Raw genomic sequence first — 16,881 nt, 5'->3', positions numbered from 1 at the left:
TCTTTTGATCTCATAAGACACGTGAAGATGTGGAGATGGTGAATTCCTAAGTAAGTTGACCGTGGTTCCTGTACTGAGGCTGCCATTCATGTGAACCTGCCACACGGACTTCTTTTGATAGATCAGGAACCAACTTCTTTGCTTATTTGCCTGGCGGTGACGACGCTTGCAGTGGGGTTTTGTGTGTGTGCGGCAGTGATGCTTGCAGTGGGGTTTTGGTGTTTGAGCCCCCGTCTTTCCTGGTGTATATTTTCCCCATTTTTAGGATCAGCACTGACTTTTTAGATCGTGTTGTTTTTTCTTTTTTTGTAACCACTGAAGTCCTATACCTAGAAAGTTTCTCATCTTCCCGAAGACACAGCTTGGCCTGGCCACTGGGTTGGCCAGAGGACTGGCTCAGCTGTGGTGGTCTTGGTAGAGATTGGCAAGTTGCCTCGGTGCCCGTGAGCCAGGAGCATCTGGGGAATTCACATAGTAGTGGTGCTATAGTGATGTGACCGCTTCTTGTTTCAGGGTGCAGCAGAAGACCCCCAGACGGCCCTGGCACTGAACTTCGGCGCTACATTGATGAAGAAGAAGTCTGATCCTGAGGGTCCCGTGCTGCTCTTCCCTGAGAGTGAACTTTCCATCCGGATAGGTAGAGCTGGGCTTCTTTCAGGCAAGCTCTTTGCTGCAGACGCTGAGCTGAGTCAGGCAATATGGACGTGGGGGCTGGTGGTAGGATGAATAGTGAGAGAAATGCCAGGCACCGTCCTGTCCCTCTGAATCACTCACCCTATGACTGCATGGAGCTAAACTGGCATCTGGCCCAGAACCTTCATTTCTCATTTGTTGTCCAAACCACATGCTTAGTCTACAGGAGGTAATGGTACCTTTTGATCATGTTTTCAACTTGCACAGGTGGACAGAGGGGTCACTCTGATGGTGATGGGGCTTGAACTCTGAATACTCCTTTTCATTTGTGTTGTAATTTACATCTTTTTGATTTACCCGGGGAGACTGCTGTGGATTTTTTTTTTTTTTTTTTCTTTTTCGAGACGGAGTCTTGCTCTGTCGCTCAGGCTGGAGTGCAGTGGCGCGATCTCGGCTCACTGCAACCTCCACCTTTCGGGTTCAAGGGATTCTCCTGCCTCTGCTTCCCAAGTAGCTGGGACTAAAGGTCCACACATGGCTAATTTTTTGTACTTTTAGTAGAGATGCTGTTTTACCAATTTGGCCAGGCTGGTCTTGAACTCTTGACTTCAGGAGATCTGCCCGCCTTGGCTTCCCGAAGTGCTGGAATTACAGGCATGAGCCACCGCACCCGGCCAACTGTGGATGTTTATCTCACTGATTCAATTTGGAGCCAGAAAAGCTAAAGACGCTGACAGCATAGTCATGCCTTTTCTCAGAGTTAGAGGGAATGCGTCCCTCAAGAGGAATCAGATAGCAATTACTGAAGCTCAGTCGGGAGAGAGGCAGAGTGGACTGTTGCCCTTTGAGAAGTCGTTGAAGAAGGAATGCAATAGATTGTTTTGCAACCTCACGGTCAGACCCTCTCCTTCTTGCCCCTCATTGTTTACTAAGGGCACTTGGCTAGTTTAAGGGCCAAGGAGCATGAGGAGAGTTGGATGCCTTTTTTTCCCCTTTGGATTTATGTAACAAGTTCCCTCATTTAATCCTGCAAGACCCTGGGGACGAAAACCACGCCAAGATGCTGTGGAGAATGGGCCCCTCCTCACTTATGTGGAGCGCTCTCCTGAGTGAATTTAGGAAAAACAAATTGGTGACCGGTCACTGCGTTCACAGGAGTGATTACAGGGAGAACAGTCCTTTCCCATTTCCATGCTGGCATTTTAATTGGATCTTTTTGCCATCTCTATGCTAAGATGATCTCTAGCCCTTAGGGAGAGCAAATGTACAAAAGTTACAGCTATGCTGCAACCAGGGCTCCGATATCTGTGTTCAGATTATGTCCTGCGTGAATTATTCGTAGAGAACTCAAATGTCTTCTCCACTTGAGTTAATCCTCACTGCCTCCCACAACTTCCTATGTGGGATGGAACCAGGAAGTAAAAATTTCATCCAATGTGAGCTTGAATGATAGAGGGTTAGAACGACAAATCTTCCTCCTGCCTCCAATCCCACTTGTCACTTTTACTCATCAGAACGCCTTAGGTGTCATCTTCTCTTTTTACTGGAACATAGTCAAGGACTGTCTGGTGACACAGTAGAGCACTGTATTCAAGTAAAACTTGTCATTTTTCATGCTGAGTCCTGAACACAAGGCCACAGGCCTTTTCTGTCTATTTTCACTAACGTGACTGCGCTGGGCTCCTGGGTGCCCCTTTGAAGACCTTACAATCCTGATTCTGAGCCTTCTTTTGGATATAAAAGTTGGCCAGACTTTATCTGATTTTTGTATCTTCAGGGTCATGGGCTGGTGGGGTCGGGGGAAGGTGGTGCAGTGAATTCAGTGCCTGTCAATCAAAAAAGGTAAAAATTGGCAAACCCTTGGATGGACATTTTCCAGTGGAGCCACAGCCAGGGACAGGGTCAGGGGAGTTGGCTCTGCAGAACAGCCTCTGGGGACTCCTGGGTCTTGGCCAACCCAGAGTTATGTGGTGGGGGAGTGAGGTGTGTGGGAGGGAGATGTAATCCTGTCCCCCGCTCCAGAACACTAGGCACTAGGCACAGCCTGTTACCAGGTTACCAAGCAACCCTTGTAACCGTTGCTAGCTGTTCAGCTACAAAGGCATATGCAGGCTCTTGGGGAAGCACAAAGATGATCTCCCAGCCATCTCTTGAAAGGTTGCTGTTCTTCTCACCTGGACCACACCTGTGGGTGTCAGGCAGCTGAGGACTCCAACACTGATAATGGCTATTTGATGACTGGCTTCATGCAGATGGAGCCTGAATATGCATTCTTTGTACCATCTGGATTTGCCCTTAAGCTTGCTGTAAATGGAGCAAGGAGATTGGTTTAATGGGTATTTAGTGAATAACATTAGCCTTTAAAACATAATATTGGTGCTGCTGTTGTAATGTCCCATAATTGGTTCGGCCAGAGGAAGAGCTAGAAAGGCCACACTCTGGGAGAGGAGTTCAGCTGCTCTGAGGAGCGGCAGCAGTGACGGCAGCCTGAGCTGGGAAAAGCATTTATGAGATACTTTCCTATTTATGTCTTAGTGTGCAGTGTTTTCTGATATCAGCTATTCTCAAGGCTGGGGATATTTTGGGACTTAGGTAGACCAGAAGAAGTTCCTTTAAATCTATCAGTCTCTCTTTCTTTCATTCTCTCTCCCGTCCGTTCATCCATCCATCCATCCATCCATCTTCAGTTAGCTTTCTTTTAATTAAAAATATAATGACATGGGTTAAAAGTAATTTTCCTTCCACCTTCAAATCCCTTATGGTCCAGTCCCCCCATCTCAGACACAAGCATCGTTTCTAGTTTCTTGTGCATCCTTTCAGAATTATTATGTTTATATAATCACACCTGACCCATTGTTCTGTATTGTGTGTTTTTGCACCCTTGGGTATTTGTTTCCTGTGGCTCTCATAGATCCATCCCATTCTTGTTGTTGGCCATGATGCTACCTAATTAGCCCCCTCTGGATGCCCATGAGGTTAATTCTGATGCTTTGCTATTACAAAGAATGTGGCATAGAGCATTTTAGTATCTACATCTGTGTGGACAGTTATATTGTTGTGTAAATTCTAGAAATCAGGCCAGGAGTTCTTTATATCTGGGCTCCATGCATGAGTACCAAAGGGCTCACGAGCCTCTTGACATTTTATGCAATGTGTGTGTGTGTGTGTGTATGTGTGTGTGTGTATGTGTGTGTGTGTTTGAAAGGCAAGGGGACTATAGGTTATATTTCATCACACCCCAGATGGCTCCATACCCCCAGTGTTGTTCAAGATCTTGGGCTTCTCTGTCTCAGTTGTCCCCACTCAGCTGTCAAGTTGAGCTTTTTTTCTTTTCTTCGTAGCATCCTATGTAGGCTAAAGAAAAGGTAGTTAAAAGTGAATCAGTTGATTCTCTTACTAATTGTTAATTGTCTCATTTAAATATGCAGTATGTTCTGGGGGAGGAAGTTGAAATGTTACCAAACATCAATGGGCTTGCTGCCCGACGCACACAGAGGCCAATACCATGGCACTGGCTTTTGAGAGAAGAACAGCTTTATTGGGAGTCAAGTCAACTGGCAGGGAGACAGGAGGGAATGCCCAAATCTCTCTCCCTCAGCTAGGAGTTGGGTTGGGTTTTATAAACATAAGTAATGAGGTGTGATCTGATTGGATCTTGCAATGAGGTGATGTTAGGAGGCATTATCTGATTGGATCCTGCCATGGGGTGATGCCAAAGTTCAATCTGATTGGATCCTGGATCCAGTCATGTGGTGTCCGCTTCTTAATTCAGTCCCACTCCTCTGTCCCAGCACTTAGGTTCCCCCTGCGGTTTTACACTTGGTTCATCTGGGCATGCTGAGGTTATATGACCTGAGGGTCCATGGCAACTGAAAAGCAGCTTACAGCTTTGTGACATAAAAGTTGAACCAGATTGGTCTGATGCAGTTATAGATATTCTTCACTAGTGAACTTTGTCATCACTATCATTATTGGTGAATTTCATTGGTCTATTAGCATACAAGAATTGCCTATCATTTTGTGTATCTGTGGAAAGACCAGGAGAAGGCGTTATTTTCTGGTAGAGCAAGAGGTGGATTTACTTTAGGAGATTATTCAGTTGTGAGGTGCCATCTGTGCATTTTCTGTAAATCTTTCCGAAGTGTTGGGGGAAAAAGTGAATGGGTACTCAAGTCAGGGAAGCATAAGCCGTACAACACTCAGGTAAGAAACAGATTTTTCTCTTAATGTCCTATTCTTATAGGAAAATTCACTTGGCAATAAGAATTCTACCTACACAGCCTTGCAGATCTGATGCAATTATTGAAGGCATGTTTTGCAAAATGAAACTGATGCCAAGCTGATGTCAAGTGGATTATAGATTATAGAACTGCTGTCGCCGGCCATTAGCTAAGTGTCTTTGTTTTCTACTCTAAAATCTTGAATTCCTTATTGGTTCTGCGTCTGATTTGCTGCATGGCACTCTTCCTGTGGACATGGTCTTGCAGGAGATGATTTTCCTTTCTAGCTTAAGCTTCCCAAGTGCCCGTCCCCAGATCAGCAACCCCAGGGCTTGTCCTGTTCGGGAACACGATGGAGTTCAGGTGCTCTTTGATCCCCGTCTTCCTCCTCAAGACACTCTCTCTTCTCCAAGTATCTCAGTGTCCTCTTTTAATCTTGTATTTGGAATCATCCCTTTCTCTCATTTTCCCTGTTAAACATCCTCCCTTAGGTGCCTCTGGAAAAAGATTTGATGAACTAAAGTACAGGGAGGTATTGGCCATTGACTTCATGTTTTACTACTGCTTATGAGTTTGTCTGTTGACTGGGAACGGTTTCTCTAGTTCAGCAGTGAACCCAATAGGTGGGTTTTCACACTGGCTAGCCTCTGGAGGATTGCATTTTTAGACATAATGATTGGGGCTTAGGGAGGGTAGCCAGGCTGTGTGGGATGCAATGTCTTCTCTGAAGCAGCTGGTTCTCGCTATAAGCTCAGCCACATACGTTCCACTCCCGATTTTCCTTGGCACTAAAACTGCTTGGAATAGCCTAAGCCTAGGGAAGCAAAGAGGACTTATTTAAACAGCTTAATGGTTCCTATTACCTTTCTTTTTCTGTATCTTCTAACTTTCCGTGTCTTCCTGAAGGACGTGTTCCTTTTGTCACTGATATTTCCAGTCAAATTTAGTGATCTTAAATTTGATTGAGAGTGAGGTGTCACTCCTAGGAAAAACTCTGAGTGTTTATAACTAAGTTTCCAAAATAATGTGTTTAGGGAAGTCTCTGAGATGTTATTAATTTTGACTTTTTATTGCTAAGATCTTTAAAAATGAAAGAATATTTTCACAGTAGTTCATGAAGATATAATTTCTTGGCATGTGGTTTTGGCAATTAGAGTTTTTTAAATTTATTTTTTTTTCCCTGTACCTGTTTGGTTAGGGGAGAGTTTAAAATCTTGTCTTGGCCCAATTGAGAAGAGTTATCTAGGAACTGAAAAATAGGCAGGCCATGGCTGCTACCTTCTTTCTGGGCTAAGACCTGTAACCTGGGTTTCTTCATTTAAAGTGTGAGAATGCGCCTGTAATCCCAGCACTTTGGGAGGCTGAGGCGGGTGGATCACGTGAGATCAGGAGTTTGAGACCAGCCTGGCCAACATGGTGAAACCCCTGTCTCTACTTAAAAAAAAAAAAAAAAAAAAAATTGCCGGGGATGGTGGCACATGCCTGTAATTCCAGCTACTTGGGAGGCTGAGGTAGGAGGAGAATCACTTAATCCCAGGTGGCAGAGGCTACAGTGAGCTGAGATGGTGCCACTGCACTCCAGCCCGGGCAACAGAGTGAGACTCTGTCTCAATAAATAAATAAATAAATACGCAAATAAATAAATAGTGAGAATGAAGCAAACCAGCAGTTAAAATGTGCTGTACAAACATATTTTGCAGGAGGGCAAAGGGCTCAATAATAATAACTGCCAGGAGGTTTTTCGCATCTGGATATTAAATAAAATAAACAATGCAGAAATACCTTGTTGGACAGGGCTCTGTGCAGACGGCATGAGACTGTTAGTGTCCTAGCTTGTGGGAACGTTATCAGGGTGGGTACAGTTTCTAGAGTCTTCTGCTTCTGAAGAGGGTTCCATTTGGCCTAATATGGAGCACTCAAATAGCACTTTATCTGCTTCTGCCTTTTTTAAAAAAACACAGTCCTGATTTTCTAAGCCAGGCAGTAATTTCAGAGCAAACTTTCATGTGACATGAGGCTAGAGGCAATTTGGCACTTGTATGTGTTTGCTAGGGCTGCCGTAGCCAAAATACAACAAACCGGGTGGCTTAAACTGCAGAAATTTATTTTTCTCACAGTTCTGGAGGCTGGAAGTCCAAGCTTAATAGTTGGCAAGATTGGTCGGTTTCTTCTGAGGCCTTTCTCCTTGGCTGGTAGATGGCTGTCATCTCCCTGTGGCTTCCCTGGTCTGTCTTTTTATCGAGACAAGGTCTCACTGTCTCACCCGGGCTGGAGTGCAGTGGTGCGATCATGGCTCACTGTAACCTCAACCTCCTAGGCTCAAGCTATCCTCTCACCTCAGCCCCCTGGGTAGTTGGGACTACAGGAGCGCGCCACCGTGCCTGGCTGATTTTTGTATTTTTTGTAGAGATGGCATTTTGCCATATTGCCCAGGCTGGTCTTGAACTCCAGGGCTCAAGCTATCCACCCACCTGGGCCTCCCAAAGTGCGGTCTTTCCTCTGTGCCTGTCGGTGTCCCGATCTCCTTTTCTTATAAGGACACCAGTCATATTGGATTAGGACCCACTCTAATGACCTCATTTTAACCTTATTAACGTATTAAAGATCCTATCTCCCTTACAGTTACATTCTTAGGTACGGGGCGTTAGGACTTCGACATAGAAATTTGAAGGCAGGGGAACATGATTCAGGCCATAGCCACGCTGAACAATTTTTTGAGAAGTTGTCTTCCGTGGATAGTACTCAGCTTCAAGGAATTCCAGGTGGCAGGAGAAAGGAGTTCTCTTTGTTTCTGTTTTGTAGATTCTCTCCCTGCATGGCTGCCTCCTTACATTAGCCTCATACCTGCATGGGCTGGGAACACAGAATATGCAGGATAAAAAAATAGTAGAATGAAGTTGAAACGTTACTCAAAGAGAGTAGCGAGAAAGAAAGTCAGGGCCGGGCGCGGTGGCTCACTCCTGTGTTCCCAGCAATTTGGGAGGCCGAGACGGGCGGATCATGAGGTCAGGAGTTTGAGATCAGCCTCGGTAACATGGTGAAAACCCATCTCTACTAAACATACAAACATTAGCCAGGTGTGTTGGCACATGCCTGTAATCCCAGCTACATGGGAGGCTGAGGCAGGAGAATCGCTTGAACCTGGGAGATAGAGGTTGCAGTGAGCCGAGACCGTGCCATTGTACTCCAGCCTGGGCGATAAGAGCGAAACTCCGTCTCAAAAAAAAAAATAATAATAATAAGTCAGATGGCTCTAAGTCTCATCTCTTAAGACTGGTGGCAGGTGTACATCTATGCTATCATGAAGTTAAAGGGATNAAAAAAAAAAAAAAAAAAAAATTAGCCGGGCATGGTGGCACATGCCTGTAATTCCAGCTACTTGGGAGGCTGAGGTAGGAGGAGAATCACTTAATCCCAGGTGGCAGAGGCTACAGTGAGCTGAGATGGTGCCACTGCACTCCAGCCCGGGCAACAGAGTGAGACTCTGTCTCAATAAATAAATAAATAAATACGCAAATAAATAAATAGTGAGAATGAAGCAAACCAGCAGTTAAAATGTGCTGCACAAACATATTTTGCAGGAGGGCAAAGGGCTCAATAATAATAACTGCCAGGAGGTTTTTCGCATCTGGATATTAAATAAAATAAACAATGCAGAAATACCTTGTTGGACAGGGCTCTGTGCAGACGGCATGAGACTGTTAGTGTCCTAGCTTGTGGGAACGTTATCAGGGTGGGTACAGTTTCTAGAGTCTTCTGCTTCTGAAGAGGGTTCCATTTGGCCTAATATGGAGCACTCAAATAGCACTTTATCTGCTTCTGCCTTTTTTAAAAAAACACAGTCCTGATTTTCTAAGCCAGGCAGTAATTTCAGAGCAAACTTTCATGTGACATGAGGCTAGAGGCAATTTGGCACTTGTATGTGTTTGCTAGGGCTGCCGTAGCCAAAATACAACAAACCGGGTGGCTTAAACTGCAGAAATTTATTTTTCTCACAGTTCTGGAGGCTGGAAGTCCAAGCTTAATAGTTGGCAAGATTGGTCGGTTTCTTCTGAGGCCTTTCTCCTTGGCTGGTAGATGGCTGTCATCTCCCTGTGGCTTCCCTGGTCTGTCTTTTTATCGAGACAAGGTCTCACTGTCTCACCCGGGCTGGAGTGCAGTGGTGCGATCATGGCTCACTGTAACCTCAACCTCCTAGGCTCAAGCTATCCTCTCACCTCAGCCCCCTGGGTAGTTGGGACTACAGGAGCGCGCCACCGTGCCTGGCTGATTTTTGTATTTTTTGTAGAGATGGCATTTTGCCATATTGCCCAGGCTGGTCTTGAACTCCAGGGCTCAAGCTATCCACCCACCTGGGCCTCCCAAAGTGCGGTCTTTCCTCTGTGCCTGTCGGTGTCCCGATCTCCTTTTCTTATAAGGACACCAGTCATATTGGATTAGGACCCACTCTAATGACCTCATTTTAACCTTATTAACGTATTAAAGATCCTATCTCCCTTACAGTTACATTCTTAGGTACGGGGCGTTAGGACTTCGACATAGAAATTTGAAGGCAGGGGAACATGATTCAGGCCATAGCCACGCTGAACAATTTTTTGAGAAGTTGTCTTCCGTGGATAGTACTCAGCTTCAAGGAATTCCAGGTGGCAGGAGAAAGGAGTTCTCTTTGTTTCTGTTTTGTAGATTCTCTCCCTGCATGGCTGCCTCCTTACATTAGCCTCATACCTGCATGGGCTGGGAACACAGAATATGCAGGATAAAAAAATAGTAGAATGAAGTTGAAACGTTACTTAAAGAAAGTAGCGAGAAAGAAAGTCAGGGCCGGGCGCGGTGGCTCACTCCTGTGTTCCCAGCAATTTGGGAGGCCGAGACGGGCGGATCATGAGGTCAGGAGTTTGAGATCAGCCTCGGTAACATGGTGAAAACCCATCTCTACTAAACATACAAACATTAGCCAGGTGTGTTGGCACATGCCTGTAATCCCAGCTACATGGGAGGCTGAGGCAGGAGAATCGCTTGAACCTGGGAGATAGAGGTTGCAGTGAGCCGAGACCGTGCCATTGTACTCCAGCCTGGGCGATAAGAGCGAAACTCCGTCTCAAAAAAAAAAATAATAATAATAAGTCAGATGGCTCTAAGTCTCATCTCTTAAGACTGGTGGCAGGTGTACATCTATGCTATCATGAAGTTAAAGGGATGGCACTGTTAAAGGGATGACCGCTTCCACTGTCACCTGAAACGTGTAACTTTTGGGGAAAAGGTAGCTTAGGTAACTTTTGGGGAAATAATTGCAATACACATCTGAATGTGTAGAAGTTCTCTCCTGACTGTGTAAGTTTCCTGTTGCTGTCAATGAAGTACAAATTGAGCATCTCAAATCCGAAAATCCAAGATCTGAAGTGCTCCCAAATCCAAAATCTTTTGAGTGCTGACATGATGCTCATTGAAACATTTCGGATTTCAGATTTTCAGATTTGGGATGCTTAACTGGTAAATAATGCTGGTAAAATCATGCACGTATTCCAAAATCTGAAAAATCTGAAACACTCTGGTCCCTTCAGAGAAGAGATGATTATCTTGTACTATACAGAGTAGCTTAAAACAGCAGAAATATATTCCTTTACAGTTTTGGAGGCCGGAAGTCTGAAATCAAAGTATCAGCAGGGCCACACTCTCACTGAAAATTCTAGAGAAATTCTGTAACTTCTTTTGGCTCTCAGCATTTCTTGGCTTGTAGCTGCATCAGTTCAATCTCTGCCCACGTTGTGATATGGCCTTCGTCCCTGTGTGTGTCTGTGAAGTGTGTCTGTGTCCAAAACTCCCTATCCTTTGTCTCATAAAAACACCGGTCATTGGATTTAGGTCTCACTTAATCCTGCATGACAGCTTCTTAACTAACCACATCTGCAAATACCCAATTTCTAGGTAAGGTCATATTCTTTTTTTTTTTTTTTTTTGGAGACGGTACCTCACTCTGTCACCAGGCTGGAGGGCAGTGGCGCGATCTCAGCTCACTGCAACCTCTGCCTCCCGGGTTCAAGCGATTCTCCCGCCTCCGCCTCTGGAGTAGCTGGAAACAGGTATACGCCACCACGCCCAGCTAATTTTTGTATTTTTAGTAGAGATGGGGTTTCACCATGTTGGCCAGGCTGGTTTCAAACTCGTGACCTCAGGTGATCCACCCGCCTTGGCCTCCCAAAGTGCTGGGATTATAGACGTGAGCCACCGTGCCCTGCCTAGGTAAGGTCATATTCTGAGGTTCTGGCTGGACATGAATTTTGGCGGGGACAATATTCAACACTGTACTTTGACCGCTCCATGACCAGACTTCAGGAGCTTGGTTCGTCTGAAGGGCCATGTTTGTCTTGTACAAAGGAGGAAGATGGATAAAATGAGAGGAAGCAAGAGGACGACTCCTGGCAGTAATAAAAGCCTACTTAATTCATCTGGAGCCCTTAGAGCAGCTGCCGGGTGCTTCGTTTGAAATATTCATTGTCTACTGAGGAGTTAGGGATACAGTCTCCTTATGCAAAATTTAACATTTGCTTGGTTAGCAGGTTCTATCATATTTATAAGCGTTCTGACACATTCATTTCAGCTCGTAAGTCTATTAAACTGGAAAATGTGTTTTTAATGTGCTTTAGGGAAACAGAACGGACGAGTGGCTTGGGTAGCACCAGCCTTCATGAGGATATTCCTGCCAGGCTTTTATTAGTCGAAGATTTAAGAGTCTGTGTCTGAGGTCACACAGCCTGGGCGCTTTTCATATTATTCTTTTACTCTGTTTTGCAGAAGTTATTTTTGCAGAAGCTCCTTCTGGGGACGCAACAGGGTGGCATGTTGGTTTTGAGCACTTTGAGATCTTTAAGAGTCCTTTCCATTTATTCACTCCCTTGTCAACCTCTTGCCTGTTACTAAAAGTGCCTAATAAGGAACAGAAGGCTGGATTTGAGCCTGTGAAGCTGGGAGGAAATTGACAGCAGTTACTGGAATAGTCAGCCTTCGAGAAGGAAAGGGTTAGGAGGAAGATGTGGAACTGGGCTTCGAACCTGTGTGAAGTACAGAACGACCCTAACCTTTGGGATGGGGCCCATGCAACTCTTCCCTGAAGAAAGGAGTCAGTGATATGCTCCACTCGACCTGAGTTTGCTTTTTCCTGTTCAACCCTCCGTCTCCTCTCTGGGTTGCATGTATTCTAGCATTCTGATCTGCTTTCTTCTCTCTGGTGTATTTTCCCTCCTGGGTCCAGAGAAAGAAAGTAGCTCTGCATATCTGAAAACGAAGTCAGTTGTCTCAAGGAAACATGATTTTCAGAGTTGAAATATGATTTTGAGGGTCATGACATTTTGGAGCTGGACGTTCAGGGATTTGCCAGCAACTCCCAGCTTAGGTCTCTGAAACAGAACTCACTCTCTCTGACTGCCAACTCTCTCTGACTGCCAACTTCTTGATGACACAAACTCACCCTGAGCTTGCTGGGCGGCAGAGGCGTTCCGGGAGGGTGGCAGGGGCCGGAAGTGCATGAGATGGTCTCTTACAGCTCTTAGATGTGGTGAGCCAGAACTCTCTGCTCTTTTCCCCAGGACACCAGGCTCACCTAGCGGTTTCTCCACACTGACCCTTAGCAGACCTTGGTGAGGTTTGCTCAACTCAATCTTAGTGAGTTGGTTGTGCCCTTTCCCATAGGGAAGACCCTGTTGTACACATAAAACCAGGAGACACGAGCCTTTAAGGCGATTTGGATCTCCTGGGGAAACAAATATGGGCCATTTTGTATGGTTCAGCGTGAAAGCTGCATAAACCACTAATAATCATGTAAGTGGGTCCCAGCACCATGCTGGCCTTAGTGGGTCAGCTCTCCTAACTCCTCTGTATTGCAGAGCATGCCTTTACTGCCTTACAGCCCTTCTGAGGCCAGCTGGCCAGTGAGATTTTTATTTATTTATTTAGACAGACTCTTGCTCTGTTGCCCAGGCTGGAGTGCAGTGGCGCGATCTCGGCTCACTGCAACTTCCGCCTCCCAGGTTCAAGCGATTCTCCTGCCTCAGTCTCCCAAGTAGCCTGGATTACAGGCGCGCACCACCATGCCCGGCTAATTTTTGTATTTTTTTAGTAGAGACCGGGGAGGGGGGTGGTTTCACCATGTTGGTCAGGCTGGTCTTGAACTCCTGACCTCAGGCAATCCACCCGCCTCAGCCTCCCAAAGTGCTGGGATTACAGGCGTGAACCAAAGTGCCCGACTGCCAGTGAGATTTTATTTAAGGCATGAGGATGAGTAAATATAGTAAATAACAAAGAGAATAGGATATCAGTTGGCCATGGCAAAGGCAGCCGTCGGAGCCCACTGGCGCTTGCTAACCTCTTAGGACCCTCTACAGCAGAGGTCCCCACCCCTGGGCAGCAAACCTGTATGGGTTCGTGGCCTGTTAGGAACTGGGCTATGCAGCGGGAGGTGAGTGGTGAGCAAGTGAGCATTACTGTCTGAGCTCTGAGTCTGGCCGGATCAACAGCAGCATTAGATTCTCACAGGAGCACGAACCCTGTAGTGAACTACACACACGAGGTATCTAGGTTGCGCCCTCCTTATGAGAATCTAATGCCTGATGATCGGAGATAGAGCAGTTTCATCCTGAAACCATCCCCTACCCCTCACCTCCTATCTGTAGAAAAATTATCTTCCACAAAATGACTCCCTGGTGCCAAAAAGGCTGGGGACTGCTGTTTTCCAGGGAGAGTCCCTGTCTGGCTTCAGGGCTGGGTTCTTACTTAGTTCCACATTTTTAGAGGTAGAGTTCAAGGTCTGGTTTTTCTCAGGTCTTCAGACCTGCCTCCCCCAGAGAGAGGCCATCTCCACCACCTTGGATAAAGAAAGTGAGGCCCAGGCCAAGACTTGCCTTCCAAATTTCCATTGCCTTTCCTAGGATCTCCTGTATGTTCCCAGGGTAATTGCCAGGAGCAATTTTTTTTTTTTCTTTTTTCTTTTTTTACTTTTTTTTCAAATGAGATACTGCCAAAACCTGTAGCTATCTATACCTTGTGGTCTCTCCAAAACAAGGATGCCAGGATTCATTAGTTCGTTAGTAATAAGCCACACACCACATTGGGATCATCTTGGAAAATGTGCAACTTTGTCTCAAAAACCCTATGAAATACAAATGTGACAGTCCAAGCTTCATGGCCATTTCTTTTTTGTTTGTTTGTTTTGGAGACAGCGTCTTGCTCTGTCGCCCAGGGTGGAATGCAGTGGTGTGATCTCGGCCCATCACAACCTCTGTCTCCTGGGTTCAAATGATTTTTGTGCCTCAGTCCCCTGTGTAGCTGGGATTACAGGCTAGTACCACCAGGCCTGGCTGATTTTTGTATTTTTTAGTAGAGACGGGGTTTCGCCATGTTGGCCAGGCTGGTCTCAAACTCCTTAGTTCAAACAATCCACCTGCCTTGGCCTCCCAAAATGCTGGCATTACAGGTGTGAGCCACCATGCCCAGCCTTTGTGGCTGTTTCAAGAATTGTTCAGGTGATGAAGGGCATAAATATTTTTTAAAAATTTATTTTTTAAAAATTACTGTATCGTAAAGCTCATTCTTTTGGAGTGTACAGTTCCATGAATTTTTAAGAAATGCACGGATTTGTGTAAGCATCACCATAGGAAAGTTCCGTCACCTCCCCAAATTCCCTTGAGCTGCCTCTTGGCCCCTTGTAGTCAAACCCTACCCCCAACCCATCCCTGTTTCCCTTTTGTTTAACCTCTGGCAACTTCTGAGCTGTTCTCTGCCCCTACGTTTTTGCCTCTTCCAGAATGTCATCTCACTTGGCATCATGCATTTCAGAGTACTTCATTATGTTGCAAGTATCAATAGTGTGTTCCTTTTTAAGGCTGAGTAGTATTCCATCGTGTGGATACACCACAATTTGTTTACTTTCACCAGTTGAAGGACATTTGTGTTGTTTCCTGTTTTTTCAGCAATTATGAATGCAACATCTATCAATATTTGCATACAGGCTTTTATGTAAACATATGTTTACATTTCTCCTGGGTAAATACCTGGGAGTGAGATGGCTGGGTCATGTGATAGGAAGCCTCCAAACCATTTTCTAAAGTGGATATGTCATTCTGCAGCCCCAGCAGAGTTGTAGTTGCTCTGCACCCTCACTAGCCCTTGGCCTCGTCAGGTTTTTGTTTTGTTTTGTTTTGAAAATTGGAGCCATTCTAATGAGTGTAGTAGTGGTCTCGTGACTTTCATTTGTATTTCCCTAATGACTAATGATTTGAGCATCTTTTCATATGCTCACTTGCCATCTGTACATCTTCTTTGGTGTCAAAATCTTTTGCTTATTTTTTAATCCATTTGTTTAATTATGGTAGAGTTTTGAGAGTTTTGAGAAGTTTTTTTTTTTGTTTTTTTTGAGATGGAGTGTTGCTCTGTCGCCTAGGCTGGAGTGCAGTGGTGTAATCTTGGCTCACAGCAGCCTCCACCTCTCGGGTTCAAGCAATTCTCCTGCCTCAGCCTCCCGAGTAGCTGGGACTACAGGCACACGCCAGCATGCCTGGCTAATTTTTGTATTTCTTATAGAGACAGGGGTTTCACCATATTGGTCAGGCTGGTCTCGAACCCCTGACCTTGGGTGATCCACCTGCCTTAACCTCCCAATGTGTTGGAATTTCAGGTGTAAGCCACTGCGCCCGGCCCCTAGAGTTCTTTTTCTGTATTCTTCGTGGAGGACCTTTGTCAGATATGTGATTTGCATTTCTTTTTCTCAGTCCCTGGCTTGTCTTTCCCTTTCTCAACAGTGCCTTTGGAGATCAAAAGTTTTTAATTCTGATGAACTGTCAATTTATCAGTTTTTCTTTTTTTTTTGTTTTATGAATTGTGCTTTTGGTGCTGTATCTAAGAATTTTTTTGCATAACCCAAGTTTGCAAAGGTTTTCTCCCATGTTTTTTTTTCTAAAAGTTTTACATTTTACATTTAAGTCTACTATCTATTTGAGGTTTTTAAAAAATATGGTGTCAGGTAGAGTTCAAGATTGAGTTTTTTTCATATGGATGTTAAATTTTCCCAGCAGCATTTATTGAAAAGACTGTGTTTTCTTTTTGCTTTTGTAAAAAGTTCATCAGCCATATTTGTTTGGTTCTGTTTTTGGGCTCTTCATTCTGATTCATTGGTTTTTGTGCCTATCCTTTCTCCTTTCACATTTTAGAATCAGCTTGCCAATATCTACAGAAAAATCCTAATGGCACCAGGCACTGTGGCTCACACCTGTAATCCCAGCACTTTGGGAGGCCGAGGCGGGTGGATTGCTTGAGGTCAGGGGTTCGAGACCAGCCTGGTCAACATGGTGAAACCCCATCTTTACTAAAAATACAAAACTTAGCCGGGTGTGGTGATGCATGCCTGTAATCCCAGCTACTTAGGAGACTGAGGCTAGATAATTGCTTGAACCCGAGAGGCGGAGGTTGCAGTGAGCGGAGATCAAACCACTGCACTCTAGCTTGGGCGACAAAGCAAGACTCCGTCTCAAAAAAACAAATCCCAGTGAGGTTTTGACTGGGGTTGCACTGAATCCATAAACCAATATGGAGAAAATTGACATCTGAATAAATACAGAGTTTTCCATTTTATGAACATGGTATATTCTCCAAAGTCTTCTTTGATTTCCTTTATCAGTGTTTTGTGGTCTTCATCGTACATGCTATACATGTTTAGTTAGATTTATACCTCTAAGCATTTTATGGTACTATTGTAAATGATACTGTATTTTAAATTTCTAATTGCACATTGCTAGTATATAGAAATATAATTGACTTTGTCTGTGCTAGCCCTGTATCCTCCAACCTCACTAAACTCATTCATTGTTTCTAAGAGTTTTGTGGTAGATTCCTTGGAATTTTCTATGTCATGTCTGTGCATAGTGAGAGTTGTATGTCCTCCTTTCAATCTGTATGCTATTAATTTCATTTTCTTACCTGATTGCACTGGCTAAGACTTGTAGTGTAATGTTGAAGGGAGGAGTAAGAGCAGACAGTCTTG

At 44.8% G+C, this 16,881-nt stretch overlaps 1 protein-coding gene across 4 annotated transcripts in view; it reads left to right on the top strand.

Annotated features, from left to right (window-relative positions):
* The window catches only part of SLC39A11 (solute carrier family 39 member 11), a 459,264-nt gene that overhangs the window by 147,872 nt on the left and 294,511 nt on the right, over positions 1–16,881 (top strand). For 2 of the 4 annotated variants that reach the window (XM_025362604.1, XM_025362605.1), the window contains exon 5: positions 514–637. In XM_025362604.1, the coding sequence (XP_025218389.1) occupies positions 514–637 (124 nt within the window). Of the gene's footprint in view, positions 1–513; positions 659–16,881 lie in introns of all 4 variants that reach the window. The other 2 variants (XM_025362601.1, XM_025362603.1) reach the window with 1 other exon arrangement.

The sequence above is a fragment of the Theropithecus gelada genome, chromosome 16 (assembly GCF_003255815.1).
Source record: "Theropithecus gelada isolate Dixy chromosome 16, Tgel_1.0, whole genome shotgun sequence".
Classification (NCBI taxonomy): domain Eukaryota; kingdom Metazoa; phylum Chordata; class Mammalia; order Primates; family Cercopithecidae; genus Theropithecus; species Theropithecus gelada.
Note: the sequence above shows the minus strand (reverse complement) of the source record. Positions and strands in the feature narration are given on the sequence as shown.